The 18,215-nt window shown below is 45.1% G+C and overlaps 1 protein-coding gene across 5 annotated transcripts in view; it reads right to left on the bottom strand.

Annotated features, from left to right (window-relative positions):
- Positions 1–18,215, bottom strand: part of LOC144683022 (dachshund homolog 1-like) — a 551,253-nt gene that overhangs the window by 122,023 nt on the left and 411,015 nt on the right. For 3 of the 5 annotated variants that reach the window (XM_078546003.1, XM_078546002.1, XM_078546001.1), the window contains exons 4-5: positions 3,138–3,293; positions 387–559 (exon numbers count right to left, since the gene is read on the bottom strand). In XM_078546003.1, the coding sequence (XP_078402129.1) occupies positions 387–559; positions 3,138–3,293 (329 nt within the window). The remainder of the gene's footprint in view (positions 1–386; positions 560–3,137; positions 3,294–18,215) is intronic. The other 2 variants (XM_078546005.1, XM_078546004.1) reach the window with 1 other exon arrangement.

Below are 18,215 nucleotides of genomic sequence, written 5' to 3'. Positions count from 1 at the left end.
ACAATGCGTGAAGTGCTCCTCTGTCTGCAAAGCACCTTTTTCAACTAAACAAAAGGTTGGTGAGGTGGGGTGGGGTGGGGGTGCTGGGGTGCAGCCATTCCTTGGTTCATTCCCCATGGCAATGCCGTGACCAGTGTTGACCTGTCTGGTTTTAATTTAAACAAAAGCTTGGCAGTTAACAGTTCCATGGTGCATTCTCCACGGCAACGCCTTAAACAATCACTTGACAACCAATCAGCACTTTCTTCTCATGCAGTATCAATTGTTGTTCCCTTTACAACTGGTATTCTTGCGAACCTGTCCTGATGATTTAACAGCATGGTTCTTTTTTCAGCAATGATCTATGTGATTAGTCAATTACCACAATTGTAGCTGTTCACATTTACCTTAATAACTGAGGTTTCCATCCTGGAAGGGGGACTTTGCACTTGGGCTGCAGCTGCCATATTAGCGATAGTGGTAAGGTGGTTCATCTGGCTCATAGCCATGGTAACCGATGCCGGAGGTAGGCTGACAGGAATGAGTGGATGGGGCATCATCATGAAGGGCAGCTCCAGACCTGAAAGAGAAATCATTTCAATGATTTCAAGGATGGTTTGTACAACTGATTCTGGATACAAAGTAGACTAGCAAAAATGCTTCAATCAGGTATTCCATACGCAGCAGTCTGAGTTTAAATGTTATATTTCTCTTTAGACTTTGTTGCTGCTCATCCCCATGCTCACATGTCTGCCTGTTTAGGATATAAAATACCCTCTAACATTCACAGAATAGTTACAGCGCAGAATGGGACCATTCAGCCCATCATGTCTGCACCAGCTCTCCGAATGAGCAATTTACTTAGTGCCATTCTCCCGCTTTCTCCCTGTAACCCTGTGCATTGTTCCTTTGCAAATAACAGTCTGAATGCCTCAATTGAACCTGCCTCCACTACAATCTGAGGCAGTGCATTCCAGAATCTAACTACTTGCTGCATGAAAAAAGTTCTGTCATTTCCCTAATTACCTTAAATCTGTATCCTCTAATTCTCGATCCTTTTATGATTAGAAACAGTTTCTCTCTATCTACTCTGTCCATTATTAAGGTAACTACCTGCTATTAAGGTAAATGTGCTTATGATTTAGAATAACTCTATCAAATCCCCTCTCAGCCTTCTTTCCTCCAAGGAAAATAGTCCCAGCTTCTCCAGTCTATCTTCATAACTTAAATTTCTCATCCCTGGAACCATTTTCGTAAATCTTTTCTGCACTCCCTCCAATGCCTACGCATCCTACCTAAAGCCCAGCGTCCAGAACTGAACACAACACTTCAGGCGAGGCCGAACTGATGGCTGGAATTTTCCAACCCCTCACGTGTGTGCGATGTTCCGGTCCTGCCGATGTGAACAGAGATTTCAATGGCTCGCTGGCCTCACTGCGGGGTGGGGGAGGGGGCGGTGGTGAGGGGGAGGGGGCGCGGTTGGGGGAGGGGGGAGTGGGTGCTGGAAAATTCCAGCCAATGTTTTATACAAGTTCCACATAACCTCCTTGCTCTTGCCCTTATTACCAAAGTCTAGAATGCTGTACACTTTTTTAACCGCGCTCCCAATCTGTCCTGTCACCTTCAACGACTTGTGCACCCGCAGAACCCACTTTAGAGTTGTATCCTTTATTTTATATTATTTGAGGACTTAGGAGTTCTAACGGTGTCTTAGTTCAACCCGCACAGAGCAATGCAGGTAACCTTGTACCTGTACCGCCAGCAATTAGGGAAGCTTTGAAGCCCAATGAAAGAGTTTGCAACATGCAAACTCAGAAAGCTTAAAAAAAGTGCACAGCCATCATAAAAATAAACACAGCTTGCGAGTGCATCAGAGGCTGTACGAAGTTAATGTCCACTACACAAATGTCAATCTCAGTCGATGAGATCATCCAAACCTACCCCTGAAAGGTCATCAACCCGGAAACGTTAACTCGGTTTCTCTCTCCACAGATGCTGCATGACCTGCTGAGCATGTCCAGCATTTTCTGTTTTCATTTCAGATTTCTAGCATCCACAATATTTTGCTTCTGTCCCAATTGCTACCTGTGTTTCCAGGTAAACTGAACATTCGAACTTCAAGCACTAATTATTATTTTCTGGGAACATCCTTACCAATTTGAATGGCTTGATATAATACTCGTTATTTTATCCATAGAAAAGCCCAAGAATAAATTGTTAATATATTCATTATAGTGTACTAGTAATTCATTGATAAGTTTAAAAAGCACTGTGAGGGTTAAATTCGAGATTGTGGGTGGCGTGAAATGGCTGCTGACCTGCTCCCACCCATTTTACAGCCCCACCAAAGCTGTTTTTCATCTTCATTTCGCACCCATGAGCTCAGGTTCCTAGTTCCAAGACTCATTGGGAAAGATTCCGCCCCCTCTCCCGTTGGGGAGGTTTTCCGGGGGAGGGCGGGGCTAGGTGCTAACCTGATTGGCACCCCCGATCGGGGCCACGCCACCATTTTACGTGGGTGGGCCAATTAAAGGCCGCCCATCATGACGCTTGCCCGGAAGCGCTGTGCACACTCTCTGTGCAGGTGGGGGGGGGGGTACTCCCTGAGATTCGCGCCTGTTCCCACCCGCCCCCACACAAACCCCAACCCCTGCACAAACCCCCCCCCTAACAGGGGGAAAATTCTCCCCTAAAAATTAGTTATACTGGCAGTAAATAGAGACAAAAGTCGCAATTAAAAATAAATTCACGCCATCCGGAACCATACATCCTCTCACTAGCTCCTCCATTCTTACAAGTCAATGCTGAAAGGTACTAGCACAGGGTGCACCATCATGCTGAAACCACTGGTCAGCGTTAATCGAAGGGTATAGGTGCAGCCTCGCTTGATAAAACAAGTATTTTGCACCTACTTCAAACTTGCTTTTTTAAAGCATGATTTGGTTTCTGATTTTTATTTGTGTAACGAATACCTCCCAGGTGCCATTGCTGTAATGTGGTTAAACAGGTGCTAGCAACCTTTGACTTATGCGAGATACAAAATGGTCTGCAACATGTGGTTAATTTTACGCTTATTCAGCATTCTTACCCAACATGGGTTTGGTTGAAAAATAATGGCATACACAAGGACATCTGATGACACAGAAAGTTGTCCTCACCATTGGGTATTAAGTGGTTCTGCTGGAGGGAGTTGAGGGAGTGGTTTACTGCGAGGTTGTGCTGGCTGGAGAGGGGAGGATGACTGACAGAGCCCTGTGTGGATGGGGCAGTGGGAGACTGCAGTTTCTCCTTATCCCAGGAGCCATCGCTGCTACCTGTAGGATAGGAAAGAGAACACATTGTGAGTGAGTTGGCCTTCATCAGCATTCTTTCCTTTGTCCTCTGCCCAATTTCCGACTGTTGTCAGCTGCTCAACACTCACCATCCTTCCCCTAGGGTTGAACAGAGGGAAGGCGCAGCAGCTTCCGATTTACGATCAGCCAGCAGGGAAGTGACAGCCAAGCAGCAGTGGGGCAAGCAATGCCCGTTGTCCATCCTGCCTTTCCCCATAAGATGCAAAACCTTTTTATTTTTGCAGAATATCCAGAATAACAGCTTCCTGGACAACTGCAGAGACGATCAAATGGGACTCGGCCCCAGGACATTATGTGCAGAGTCAAATATTTCTACCAGTTGTACCAATCAAAATTCTCGCAGTATCAACTCTTGTTTAAACCACTTATTTGGAGACCAGCTCAAGTTCAGCTAGATTTTGCACTGAGCCCTGAAGGAACGTTGCCAATCGATCGTTACACTGGCACTTGTCTACAAAGGCACAGCAAGTTCCTGTCAACCAAACATCCAAAAAGCGCAGAATCCTTTACACGGTACGTGGGAGCTGGTGTGAGACATTTCTTAACCAGTCAGGTTGAAGGATCATTAATGAACAGCTCATAGGCTGATCAGCTCTTGGAAGACTGGGGAGAGGGCGTTGGGGGTGGGGGAGGAGGGAAATGTGGAGGGGGAAGTAGGGGTGGCAAGTTGGAGTGCTGCTAGTGAAGGGAGTCTCTGAGGCCCCAATGGGGATAAATTGGAGACCTAAGCGGGAGTGGGGGAGTGGAAGGTGTCAGGCAATAGGTACCGGAAGCTTTGTGGGGAGCTTGGAGACCTGGTGGTGGTGGGTATTGGATGGGGGTGAAGGAGGAGGTGGCGGGCTGGGGGAGGTGGTGGGGGGAGGTGGGGGGGTGGTTGCAGGTGGGGAGGTAGCTGGGAGGCCCGAGGTGGAGGATCAATGGACTGTCAGGAGCGATCAGAGGCCTGGGCGCTGCAGATGGAGTTGGAAACCTTGTTTGGGGTGGGGGGTTGTGGGAGCAGTAATCTTGAGGGGTTAGAGCCTGTTTGATCTCCATCTCATTCATATCATTGGGACAAAAATTACATATTTATCGCAAGAAACAGGACATTTGACTGAACTGCTCCATGCTGTTGCATAAGCTCCACACATGCCTCCTCCCACCCTAATTCAGCTAACCCTATCAGCATAACCTCCTACTCTTTTCCCCCTCATGTATTTACCTTTCTTCTCCATAAACACAGCTATGCTATTACCCTCAACCACTCCTTATAGCGAGCCCCATAATCCAACTGTTCTCTAGGTAAATAATTCAGTTGTAATTGATAACAAGGTGGTGATCCACTCTGCTGGATTACCACTACCCCCTCCAACCAAGAAAAATATCTACCCGGTTGTCAGGAGCAGAGTCCCTCCTTGAACATCAAGCCATTGTCAAGAGTTTGCATTCCTTTGCTTTTGTTTATTTCTGTCCATCTGCTGATTCTTATGGTTTTTTTTTGATTGAACATCCTTGACTCAGAGCATCACATGAGCCCAACATTGTGAGGCACCTGCCTTAAGAAACACGACTGCACACGAGTGTAAGTGTGCACACAGACACAACTCAACTGCAAGGTTAACAATATCACTGTGAGTTATAATCAGCTCACTGGCACCATGGGACTCATAACTAGCCCAGACCAATGATCCCAGTAATGTTATCAGGACTTATTATTCAACCAAAAACTAACACGGTTAAAAAAAATTAACAGAGAAAGAGGCTTCACAGGTCAGTATTTCATCCACTATTGACTGCCTCAGTCACCAAAAAAAACACTAAACATTCTTTAAACAAAGGTGATCGGTGAGAACCCACCCCTTCAACCAAAAACACGTGTGCTTGTTTTTTCTTTCAATTATTTGCCTGCTAAATGCACAATTTGAATAATTGTTGCCATTTATCTACAGAGTTTACTGGATACGAAAATGCCTAGAGTTTCAGAAAGTAAACCACTGCAATCTTATTATTTTGCTTAATTTGTAATTATCAGTCATATCATTTTACTTTTCCAAATGAGATTGAGGAACATGTGTCTTACTTACCACTTTCATAGGCTCAGCTCACGCTGGGAGCAATTAACATTAATAGGAAACTCTAGCAGAGAATGAGCCACTTTGATTTTCATCTTCCCCTTCCTGGATCCCACTGGTTCTTTGGCTGCCTTTATATTGAATTAGGTACAGCATTAGTGCTGAAGGCTCCTGAAGTGCACAGTATGTTACAACCCCAAGGTAAACTGCTGAGCTAGCTAAGGCTGGCGTTGGAAAGAGCTATTTTTTTCCAACAGGGTCCGATTGCTCAGTGCTGTCCAATTTTTGGAAGAAGCCCTTCAGCAAACATTAGGCCCCCTCATTAATGTAAATAAGGGACCTAACATTTAGGTAGCTGCCTGAATATCGTCCAAGGCCAATATGGTGCCAGAGAAATTTAAGGTGTTCTTAGGGCATGGGACATTGCCCCCCGCGCAATTGATCCTTCATTATAACCCCACCCCACTCCTACCCCATCCATCTTCTGCCCACAAAATGAGCCTAATTTCTCCCCCAATTTTTCGGAGTTGCCAGTTTGTCTTCACTGAAGAGAAAACTTGGACCTGCCATTTATTAATCAGCATTAACATTCCAGTAAGGTAGACACTTCATACAAAACGATGTGTATTTATGTCTTGAGAATACTAAATGTGCTAATTTCCAGTTTTGTTCAAGTCTACTGCCTAAATTGCATCTGTACAGCAGATCGACTTAAATCCACATCAACAGTATATGTCTATTTTACTGGCTTTTAATGAAACCAAATTGCCTACGAGTTCCAGCGACACAAAACCTATTAATTTAGATTTAATATGAATTAAGACTTAATACAGATAAAACCAGTCTGTATAAAGTATGTTGGGAGCCTTAATGAATATTAACTATGAACTGCTCTGTGATAACCCGCTTTAAAAATGAATAGGCTATAGATTAATTTAGAGTAGAGATTACGCTCATTATTATACAGCAAATCTAACATTCTGAGTTACAGACAGAAACCCATAAATTAACAATGATAGGACTGGAACAAGTTGTAGAAAACACAAATCTCTGCATGTTCATAAGGCAGCAGCTCAATCCAGCACAAGCTAACTTCTTGTTTACGTGATTTTAAGTAAGCGGACATTTTAAGCGTAGACGCTCAGGATCCCGCTCTGATGTCGGAAGTGAGGTGGAGCAGAACTTCTGCCCACCTGGTCACCTGAGTCCACCCTAAACCTGGGGTGGGGATGGCTATTTACGTCATAGGTTGGGGGCTCACACCACTTACAACAATAACTTATATAGCACTTTTACATGACTGGCGAAAGTGGCTTGCTACCGAAGCTTTCACCTTTCACTCATCAGGACAGATGCAGGAATGCCAAATTTCCAAGGGAGCAACAATTTACCCTGCATGAGAAAATGGTGCTGACTGGTTGGCAAGTTGACTCTGATTGTTCGCCTTGTTGCCATGGAGGTATACCAGGGAATGATTGTCCTCTATGTTTTTAATTCAAAAAAGGAAATGTCTGGACAGGTTCCTTTGGCATGCAGAGGAAAGGTCCCTGTGTATGAATGCATGTAGCTTCTAGGAAGTGTAAATGAGCCACATTGCGAGCCCAACTGATTATCACTCTTATGCGGTATAAATTGTTGCTCCTTTTGAAATTTGGTGTTGTGTCTGTCCTGATGAGTGCAAGACAAAAATCTTTGACAGCATGTCTCTTTTTTTCAGCAATACTCAAGAACTAACATAGCACTTTCAATGTCACAAATATCCCAAGGTGAATCACAGGCATGTTATCAGGCAAAATTCGGCACCGATTCAAAGGAGGAGGCTTTAGGGTGAGCAGAACAGAAACTTGGTCAAACCAATGGGATCTAAAGAGGGTCTGAAAGAGGATTGAGAAGTTACGAGGTGGAGAGGTTTAGGATGGAATTCCAGAGATTGGGGCCCAGGCAGCTGAAGGCATGGCCACTGATGATGATGGGGTAAAAAAAAAGAGGGAAGTAGACAAGAGGCCACCCCATCTCCACTCCCACCCACAGTTGGAATTCTGAGGGCAGGCAGGGGAAAAAATATGGTGAGACAGTTTTCATCCCAAATTCCACCCTACAACTGGCCAGAATTTCTACACTTTCCATTCAATGCCAACATTATAAAGCAGATTTTTGCTGATGTTTAACTTGCACTCTGGTTGATACCAATAAATATGTTGATGTGACAGTGACAAATGTTGTTTTGCTGGGGTCTATGAACTGCTGTTGAATTTGTGCTGTGTGCAAGATCAAGACCAGGAATGGAAAGAAAGCACCACAGCCTGTAACTTGTACTTGCATATTCTCTTGCGCAAGTCTCCATATGTACTCTTTTTGAGGTCTCCCAATTATTGTGGAATGGATCCATTTAAAACAGAGGCTATGCAATGAAACCTTTCTGAGGCTTAAAATTAATCTCAAGGTTCAATGATTATAAACTGCTTTCATGATTTTATTAAATGTTAAACCTAACCCCTTCCCACCCACAAATAAATTATGGCTTCGCTTCAACCAACTCCCACCAGATATTCATTATCCGTCATGCAGTTTAAAACACAGGAGCTTAACTGTCCTTATTCACTAGATACACACTTGTTTGGTTTGGATTTGTTCCTTTGTTGCTTTCTGGTCTCAAAGCCCTGATATTCACAAAGAAGACTGCAACAGCTGCAGAAATAGAAAGCTACAGGAGGAAGATCAGAAACTGAAGTAATTTCCACTCATCTCAGTCCTAAATGATTGGCCCCTTATCCGGCGGACTCTGCCCCCATGTTTTAGACTCCCCGACCGGCGGACACGATCTCTCAGTGTCTATCCTATAAAGCCTCTTCAATATTTGGAGGTATCAATGAGATCGCCTCTCATTCTTCTAAACTCCAGATAATATAAGCCCAATTTATTTCGCCTCTCATCATAGGATAGCCCCCTCATCCCAGGGATCAATTTAGTGAACCTGTGCTGTGCTGCCTCCAATGCAAGTATATCCTTTCTTAAATGTGGAGACCAAGACTGCACACACTACTCCAGATGTGGCCTCGCCGAAGCCCTGTAGCAAGGTGACTTTATTCTCATGGAAAGAATTTTCTCCCCGTTGTGGGGGAGGGGTTGTGCGGGAGCGGGTGTGGGCGTGCGCAGTCAATCGCCGCCTGCGATCAGCTGGGTGCCGCATTTTATGTGGGCGGGCCAATTAAGGCCCGCCCAGCGTGACGCACGCCCAGAAGCGCTGAGCTCTCCCTGTGCGGGTGGGGGGAGGAGGCTGAGTCGGGGCCTGCGCTCTTTCATGCATGCTTGCGAAAGAGCGCAGAAATCTCCCTGAGGCACAGAACTGCCTCAGGGAGATTAGTTTAAGTTTTTAAAATTTTAATAAAGGGAAAAAAAATTTTTAGGACATGTCCCCTCATGTGAAACTGTCACATGAGCTGGGACATGTCTATGAATTTGATTAAAAATCTTTTCAAACCTTTAAAAACCTTCATGAAATCTCATCCCGCCCGTGGGTGAGATTCCATGAAAAATACGAAGGCCGCCTGGGCTCTTCGCTTGCCCGACTACTTTAAGGTTGGACGGGCAGCTCAGTTTATTGTTTTACTTAATAGATAATTGGCCTTAATAGGCCTTTGACAGTTCGACGGGCGCGCAGCCGAATCGGGTGCACACCCGCCCAACTGAAAATCGGAATGATGCGCGGTGATGCTGGGACACACGCCCGACGTCACCGAGCGTCATTTTATGCCTCAGTGAGTGGGCCCCACCCCCGCTCGCCGAGCTGAAGGTTCTGCCCCATGGGTTGCAATTCCAAACCAAAATATTAACGAAGAAAACTGCTTATAAAATTAAAGACTCCTTTCCATTACAAAAAGCATTATAGGAGAAGCTACAATGCAAACATTCACATACACGGGCCAGGATTTTGCCCTTGTTTGGTGGGCTCAGAGGGTCAGGCGGGAGTGGTTGGGAAGCCGACCATTGCCTGCGATTGGGGCCTGACTGCGATTTCACGCTGGTGGGCCAATTAAGACCCACCCAGCGTGAAACGCACGCTGCAGCGCTGCCTGTGTAGGGGGTGGGGAAGAGGGGTAGGAGGGCACAGAGCTGTCTCAGAGATGAAGATATAGAAAAATAAAAATAAAGAATTTTAAGGTGTTAAAAACAAGTCCCCTCATGTGACTCTGTCACATGACCAGGGACATGTTAGAAATTAGTATGAAATTTACTTATTTATTTTTTAAAATGACCGATCGAAACCTCACCCCGCCCGTGGATGAAATTTTGCAAAAAAATCCAAAGGCCGCTTGGCCTTTTTGCCTGCCCGCTAACCATAAATTTTAATTCAAATTGTTAATGGCCTTAATGGGCCTGTTAATTGTTGACGGGTGCACTGCCGACTCCCGCGCTGGCCAAAATATCGCGCGAGTGCGCGATGATGTCAGGATGTTCGCCTGACCTCATTGCGCGTCATTTTACGCTTGTTCGGGTCAGGAACGCGCCCGACTGACAAACGGAAAATTCTGCCCACGGTGTGTTTTTGACATCATGCTCCTGGTGAGGGCCCATGTGTATGACCAGAGCATATTGGGAAATCACCGGTAGCAGTTTGACAATGGCCGATATAACTGACCACAGGCGCGGCTCTACCTGGGAGCATAATTTTGGATAAATGTGATATTTTATAGGGATGAGATTCATCTCAAAATTTCAATAATCCCATTTGAAAGAATTTCAAGGCAAATGGATTAAATTCATTTTACCTAAACACTTACAGCATGCACTTTTAAGAGAGAAGATGCAATGCAATCTCTTGTCAGACAGTTTGTTGATTCTGCCTTAACTCTTTCAGTATGTTATACTATCACTATTGATGCCAGGCTTGTGAAGAGGCAGTGTCTTGTTTGAACTCTCTGGCTCCTGCGCAGGAGTGAACACTGTGCACACGTGTTTATATGTTTGTGCAAAGCTCCACTCCCCAGCTGTATATTTTAAATGTCTCGAGACTGTGGAATGGGCTTTCCACACTCCGAGCGCATTTAAGCACAAGTCTTGTGCAGGTCCGCTGGAGTTAGGTGGCACAGAATTATAGACTGGTCCGCTAGGAGGTCTCCAATCATTCCCCGTCAAAGTCAGGTCATGGCCCACCAACTTTGAATGTTTAATATAAACGCAGCCTCATCAAGGGTGGGATCATAATAGCAGAAAAACAGAGGAAGTCCATGCACACCAGTGTGTTTTCTTATACATTTATGTCAGGCCAGCATTTATTACCCATCCCTAGTTCAGAGGGCATTTAAGAGTCAACCACATTGCTGTAGGTCTGGAGTCACATGTAGGCCAGACCAGGTAAGGACAGCAGATTTCCTTCCCTAAAGGACATTAGTGAACCAGACGGGTTTTTACACTAATCGGCAATGGTTTTGTGGTCATCATTAGACTTTTAATTCCAGATTTTTATTGAATTCAGGTTCGACCATCTGCCCTGGCGGGATTCAAACCCAGGTCCCCAGAGAGTTACCCTGGGTTTCTGGATCACTAGTCCAGCGACAATACCATTACACCATCGCCTCCCACTGCTAGTCAACCTCTGAGGATGTATTTGGTTCCTCTCTACTTTGTACAAGATCGTAGCTGGAAGTCTAAAAGATGTCTTTATACTTTGCAAAAAAAAACAAAAGCCCTCCCCACTACCACCAGTAAATAATGGAAATTGGCAGGCAATTCAGTCCTCTGCATATGGTGCAGCAATAACCTTAAGGGGACAAAACCCAAGTATGGTCCAAATAAAAAAAAATGCTCTGTTGTCTTGCTCATCATTAGGAGGACGATGGTGGTGTAGAGGTAATGTCGCTCTACTAGAAATCCAGAGACCCAGGCTAATCCTCAGGGGCTATGGGTTCAAATCCCATTACAGCGGCTGGTGGAATTTAACTTCAATTAATAAGTTCAGTAATGGTGACCATGAAACCATCATCGATTGTCATAAAAACCCATCTAGTTTACTAATGCCCTTTAGGGAAGGAAATCTGCCATCCTTGGCCTATATGTGGTCCCAGACCCACAGTAATGTGGTTGACTCTTAACTGCCCTCTGAAATGGCCAAGCAAGCCAATCAGTTCAAGGGCAATTGGGGATGGACAAAAAATGCTAGCCTAGCCAGCAATGCCCAAATCCCATGGCATAATAAATAAAATGAGAAGCAGATGAGATCTACGTAGGAAAGAAAGACCAATAGCTGTGCACAGATGCAACATCTGGTTTTAAATTGAGACGATTAAATGACTAGCTGCTTGCAATGGAGCTAGAAGATCTCTTGAACTCGCTATCCAACATCCATACTGGGATAAGCCAAAATGTCCTCCAGATAAATAGTGGCAAAACTCTTCGTCTCTCACAAACGCCTGTGCATCTCTAGACAAGACTTTTTCAATTCCTCTTGCTGTCATCTCCAGTTCAGCTCAGCCCACGAAAGAGGAAATTTCACATTCTCTGAGATCTCAAGATCCAGCCCTTCACCCAAACCATTACCAAGGCTGTTTTCTTTTACTTGTGAACTTTTGCTTTTCTGCACCATTATCTCTGTCCTTGTGCTGGTGAAGCCTATTATCCTGAGACAGGGCTTCTCCAGAATTCTCCTTGTCAGCCTCCCTCCCACCACTCTCCTTATGCACGTCACCCAAACTGTCATGAACTGTTCACTCATCCACATCATGACCCTTGTCCCGTCATTGCTGGCTCCTTCTCCAACTTCAGATCCCTCTATGGCCACAACCCTCCCTAACTCAGCCAGCCATTTCAATTGCATGTCCTTGCTGGCATTCTCTGCTCCTTTGACACTAGCTTACTTTGTTGTCCCCTGCTTCCTCTGCCCAACTATCTGGAGCTATTTTTTAGCCTTCATGCCTCCATCTTCTGTAACTGACTGCCTTAGCATCTTCACCTCATGATTATCTTCCCATGATTTAAAAAAACATCCTAAAAGCCCTTCTCTTCAACTGTTCTCTTCTCCCACCTTCACCCCTTGCCCCTAACCCCACTCCTCTTCCATTTTGCCCCTCCTGTTCCACAACTGGCTGCTCAACATTCTGTAGGGAACCACGAGACTCTCAGTGTGAGGAAAATAGAAATGCAAGTTGCTCGATCAATGCAGAAGCCGAAAGTAAGTTTTAAAATATGAACAAGGTGTTTTTTAAGCTCATGCTGATTGGTTTCAGATCAGCTTTAACATTCGACTAACAAAAGGGTATATGTAGGCACAGGGATTTGCTTTAGACTTGCTTATGCCATGTCTAGATCATTATTCCAATGGCATTGATGTCTCCCAAGCTTCATGTTTGCATGTTAAGTTCAGTGTCAATCTTCATATACATCAGGTGAACATTCAATGGGTCTCTCACAGGGAAGAGAGGCCAGCTGTATCCTAAGAAGCTCTATTTATGCTGAGTCTTCATTGTTCGAAAGAAAAGCACGAATCCTAATTTTTTTCTGAATAAATAAATTAGTTTGGCCTTTATGTGCAATGAATTATTGATACCCCTAGAGTATATGAATTTGAATAATATATAAAATGTAGCCCCCAAACTTATTCATTAAATTGTAATTAATGTAGAATTTATATAATTACAAGGCATCACATATTTTAATTGGTTTTTTAAATGCAGACCCCCTTCCTACACCCTCCACACTGTGATAGATTATTTTGATCTAAGAGGAGCTTTAAATAACCCTGCCATTTTTATTTACTCACTGCTATTAAAATAGTTTATTAAAAAATTTGCAGGGATTACATTTTAATTCGTTTAGTCCTGCTCTGAACAAATCTTTGAGCTTTGCAGAAAACTGCCCAAACGCATTTGAAACCTACAGATCTGCCTTTTCAATGTGCTTCTATCATTTTAACCGGGCACATTGATTAACGCTACTTTCTATAAAGCGCGACACAAAGCCACGCTTAAGACTTAATGTGCTTGGGAAAGATGTGTGACTAATTTGGTTTTCCGAGAGAGCACGTTACCAACATCATGGCCTGAATTTTTAGCTCGGCGGGTGGGCGCGATCGGCAGGCCGGGGATTGGCCAGGAAACTGACCGCCGGACCGCAATTGGACCCCGACTGCGATTTCACGCTGGCTGGCCAATTAACGGCCAGCTGGTGGGAAGCGTGCGCTGAACAGCTCAGCGCTGCTGGGGTGAGGGTGGGAGGAGGGCGGGCGATGACTTCAATGCAGGTGCACGGGCGAGCGCTGAGAGAAAGCTCTCTGAAGGCAGACAGCTGCCTCAGGGGGCTGCAGATCCGAAAAATGTTCCGATGACGTTTTAGAGATCAGAAAAAAAAAATGTCCGAGCATCACAATCAGGCACCCGAAAACATGGATAACAAAAACGCTGCTCACGGATTTTTGTTTCATTTCTTAATAGAAACCTCATCCCGCCCTTGGACGAGGTTTCAGGAAAATGTAAAGGCCGCCTGCCTGATTTGCCCGTCCGCCAACCATAAGGTTGGACGGGCAACGAAAAACAGCAGGCATTTCCGCCATTAATGGGATTAATTGCCCTCTTAATTTTCAGCAGGCGTGCTTCTGACTTGCGTGCGCCCACCGAGCAAAATGTCGCGTAAGTGCGCGATGATGCTCGCCCAGTGTCACCTCGCACGATTTCATGCCTGATCGGGTCGGGCGCGTGCCTGCCCAATCAACATTAAATTCAGCCTTATGTAACCAGGATGATAAGTAGGATCCGGTTTTAATCTGATTAAACAGTTGCATATTTCCTTCAAAAAGCTAACTGGTGGCAGTTTGGAATTTCACTTAGACAGCTTCCTTAGGAATTGGAATCTTTGTCCATTAGCCAAACCCGTGAGTCACATGACAGGCCTCATTTAGATTTGTGTTGGAAGATCATTTTTCTCTAACTCTTTCCCTCCAATTTTCTCAAGCTCCTTCCACAGATGCTGGCTGCAGACTGACACCTCTCTCACACCCGGTCATTCTTCTTGCAAGAGGATAAGTGCGTTTTGGAAAGCTGTTCAACAATTCGAGGAATCGCTGATAAGCCCAATTTGACATCCACGCTTCTGCCTATCTCAGCTCACCAGAGAGTGACCAGAGGCATTAATCCCGGCTGATACTTTTATTTCCAAATCGAGCAACAATGATAAAAGTAGCATCCTTGGTGAAAGCAACTTGTGTAGCTCACACCAGAGGTTGAGACCTTTCTGGGTGATGTTCATAGCGAATTAATCAGCACAGGATCCAAGAACTCTATATTCCTCCGAAATCTGGCCTCATGCACATATTCGATTTTCTACACTCCACTATTGGTGATCATGCCTTCAGACTTTTTTCATTTGTTCATGAGATGTGGACACCACAGGCAAGGCCAGCACTTGTTACCCATCCTGAATTTCCCTTTGAGAGCAGTTAAGAGTCATTCAAATTGGAGTCATATGTAGGCCAGACTAGGCAAGGAGGGGCATATTTCCTTTCCTAAAGGTCATTAGTGAACCAGATGGGTTTTTACAATAATTGTTGATAGTTTCATGGTTACCATTACTGAGATCCTTCTCTAAACTTCTCTGCCTCATTACCTCTCTCTCCTCCTTTAAGACAGTACTTAAAACCTGCCTCTTTGACTGAGTCACCTATCCTAATATGTGGCTTGGTGTCATATATTGTTTGACTGACTGACTGTGAAGCCACCTTGGGACATTTTACTGTGTTGAAGGTGCTCTATAAATACCAGATGTTGGCTGGAATCTTCCGCCCCCCCTCTAGGGTTGCCAACTGTGATTAAATGCATTCCTGGAGGTTTCATCACATGACTTGCCCCCATGCTCCAGCTATTAGTCAGCCAGCACATCCATCTTTATGATGCACTGCCTTCCTACAGCAACTGGAAAGTAAAAAGACTCATAGGCATCAACCAGTTGGGTAGACTGTCAGCCAAAAAGCCTTTGTTTCCAATGTTCGATATTTTTATATCTGATAAAGAGGAATGTTCAAAGAAAATGACAAAAAAAACAATATTTTTTCATGTCCCGACGATTTTTCTCCAGGACTGCACTTAGCAGTGTCCTGGAGATTGATCTTTAATTCCTGAAGTCTCCAGACCAATCCTGGAGAGTTGGCAACACTAGACACCCCCCCACAGAGACAAGGAAGGAAGTAGGCCGGCCTGAAAATTTGACAGGTTGCCGTCGGGACTGATACTTCCATAGGAGGCGGGAAAGCGTTGGGTAAGTTCTGGGCAGGAAGGCCCATGGTCCACCTCCCCATCCCAACTCTACTTGAGTCCCTTAAGTGGCCAATTAATAACCATTTAAGCACCTCTTACCAACTCCGCTGTAATCTCCCCCCAGGTGGGCCTGCCGATTGCTTAAACTTGTGGGCTGCGTGTCAGCTGAATGGGTGAAAGAGGAGGGGTCCCTCAATCTGCACTAATCTGTGCATGATCATGGACATGGGGCAGGGTGGGGTGGCTGTCAGCAGCCACCCCCATATCCTTGCTGCCTACTCTCATGGCCCCCCCTCTCCCCATGACACCCACCCTGCAAAACCCCCAACAGCATTTATCTTTTTCCTGGGTAACTCCACGCTTCTTGGACTCTGGGGGTGTTGTTCCTGCAGCAGCCACAGCCTCCTCCGCGGTGCTGCTGAGTGCAAGACCTGCCAGCCTCTGATTGGCTGGCAGCTCTCGACAGGCTGGAAGTTGTCTTCCAGGGTCCTCAGTCTGGAGGAAGGCCCATCGAAGGTCCACTTAACTGCCTGATGGCTAGAAGTAATGGTGGGCCTTCCTCCTCAGAGTCAGCACGGCTGTCTCACCACTTTTTCAGGCAGCAAGACACCCGTCGAGAAGGGATGATTCCGTCTGTCGCTGTTGCAGGAATATGTTGACCCCCCTCAGCCAATTAGTTCCTTACTACAGCAAACTGTGTGTCATCTGGCACTCTAACAACCAGAATTTCAGATGTTCCCCTAGTACGAATCATTACTTTACCAATGGAAAGCAATTGCGAAGTTATCCGGAACCCATACCTGTATACTGTATAACTTCACACTTAAATTTATGTCTTAATGTACTGTCAAAGATTAGAAGTAAAAAGAATACTGTTCTTTACTTCCTGAGCACTTGCATTTGCATATTAGTTCATGCTACAGGTATTGAGCTGTATTCCACTGGTGAATGGAAACTCTTCGTTAACTAACATTTTAATTAACTGGCACCACCCATTCCCCATGCATACCAGAAAATAAAGATTGTACTGTGCTTAACATATAAGGTTACACTTGGAAAGCCATTAGTTGATAAGATCACAGAGTAACTGAAGCGTATAAACTGAAAAGGTTTGCCTCTTAATCTGTGCTAAACGTCCCGTTCTGAGCTGGGGCCGTGGCAATAGTCTTACAATTGATCTCATGGCTTGGAATTTAGGAGCACAGTCGCCATTCCAGCTGCTGATCCCTATCCAACAGAATCTGCTGGGATGCGTGTGAGGGCGTAGATGTTGGGCCAGGGTTTTTAATTCCTCTTCCCTCCCCCTTTCTGAATTAAGTGCCGGTGTGCAGTTTGTAGCCTTGTACAAAAAGGTATGAATCCTTGGATCAGGTACCCGAGGGCAGCCAGTGTCCATGCCTTTCTGTCCTGGCAAGGCGCCAATTTGAGGGGGAAATTGATTAGCCTGTATTGATGGAGATGAAACAGCTTGGCGAGGGGAGCTTGAGAATCACTCCAAAGTTACTCCTCAGGCAGCATTTCAGTACTAACTGGGGGAGCTATCAGCGGTAGTTGTGCCTTTAGAGGCAGCTCGCTGGTTTGAAGATTTCCAGTTTAGGCTGGGATGGGGTAAGGCAGGTTAACACAGACTTGGAGTGTTGTGGAGCCACAACAAACACTTCTGCTCCTCCTCAGTCCACGTAGGTTCATCCAGGGTAGCGGGCGGCTATTCGGCCCATTGCGCCCATGCACGTGAAGATAAGTAGTCCCTGATTAATATGTGCAAGGGGCACCTACCAGATTATGACTGCACCCTGCAATGCCTGAAAATCATTATGGCCAACAAGACATCAGGAATACTTCAAGTAACCTTGTGACGTGGGACACGGCCCAGTGGAAATTTGTACTCCTTTGTTTTGAATTTTCTGCCCAGAAAAATATATACAACAGGGATCAATTTCTCCTCCAATGCTTTCAAAATATGAAGGGGAGGCAATTATTCGAGGGTACAAGCAGAAATGGGCAGGATTGCCAAGAACAGAGGATGCTTATGGGAACATAACACATCCAGAAAATGGCAGAAGACTTAACAGGAGAGGAAAGAAGGAATCATAGAACAGAAGCTCAGGATCCTGCAGCACAGCAAGGAGCCCTCTGTCCCATTGTACCTGTGCCAGCTCTTTGAACGAGCTGTCCGGTTTAGCCCCGTACCCTCGCTTTTTCTCCTACAACCCTGCAAATTAGTCCTCTCCCAGATCATGTTAAATTGCCTTTTGAAAGCTCCTATCAAATCGGATTCCACTTCTACCCTCCTCACAAGACCCCTCCGTCCTTTATGAGAATATCTGCAGTGCAGCATTGCTGTCAGCCTTTCACAGTGCCTCATCACCTTTTTATTTAATTTATACATTACTAGATCAGTCACAAGGTGACCCACAGAGCAGAACAGACAGGGAATAAAAAAGAGATGGGTATGCCTAACAGGGAAATAAAGTTGCTCAGAATTGGCCCAGCATGCCTAAACAAATCTCGATACAAGTTACATCCATGATGCACAATGCTTATGGTTTAATTATTCATTATTTTTTGACTCATTATGAATCAAGGATTGA

This window comes from Cetorhinus maximus, chromosome 7 (assembly GCF_964194155.1).
Source record: "Cetorhinus maximus chromosome 7, sCetMax3.hap1.1, whole genome shotgun sequence".
Classification (NCBI taxonomy): Eukaryota; Metazoa; Chordata; class Chondrichthyes; order Lamniformes; family Cetorhinidae; genus Cetorhinus; species Cetorhinus maximus.
The sequence above is the reverse complement of the archived record's forward strand: the minus strand, read 5'-3'. Positions and strand labels throughout refer to the sequence as shown.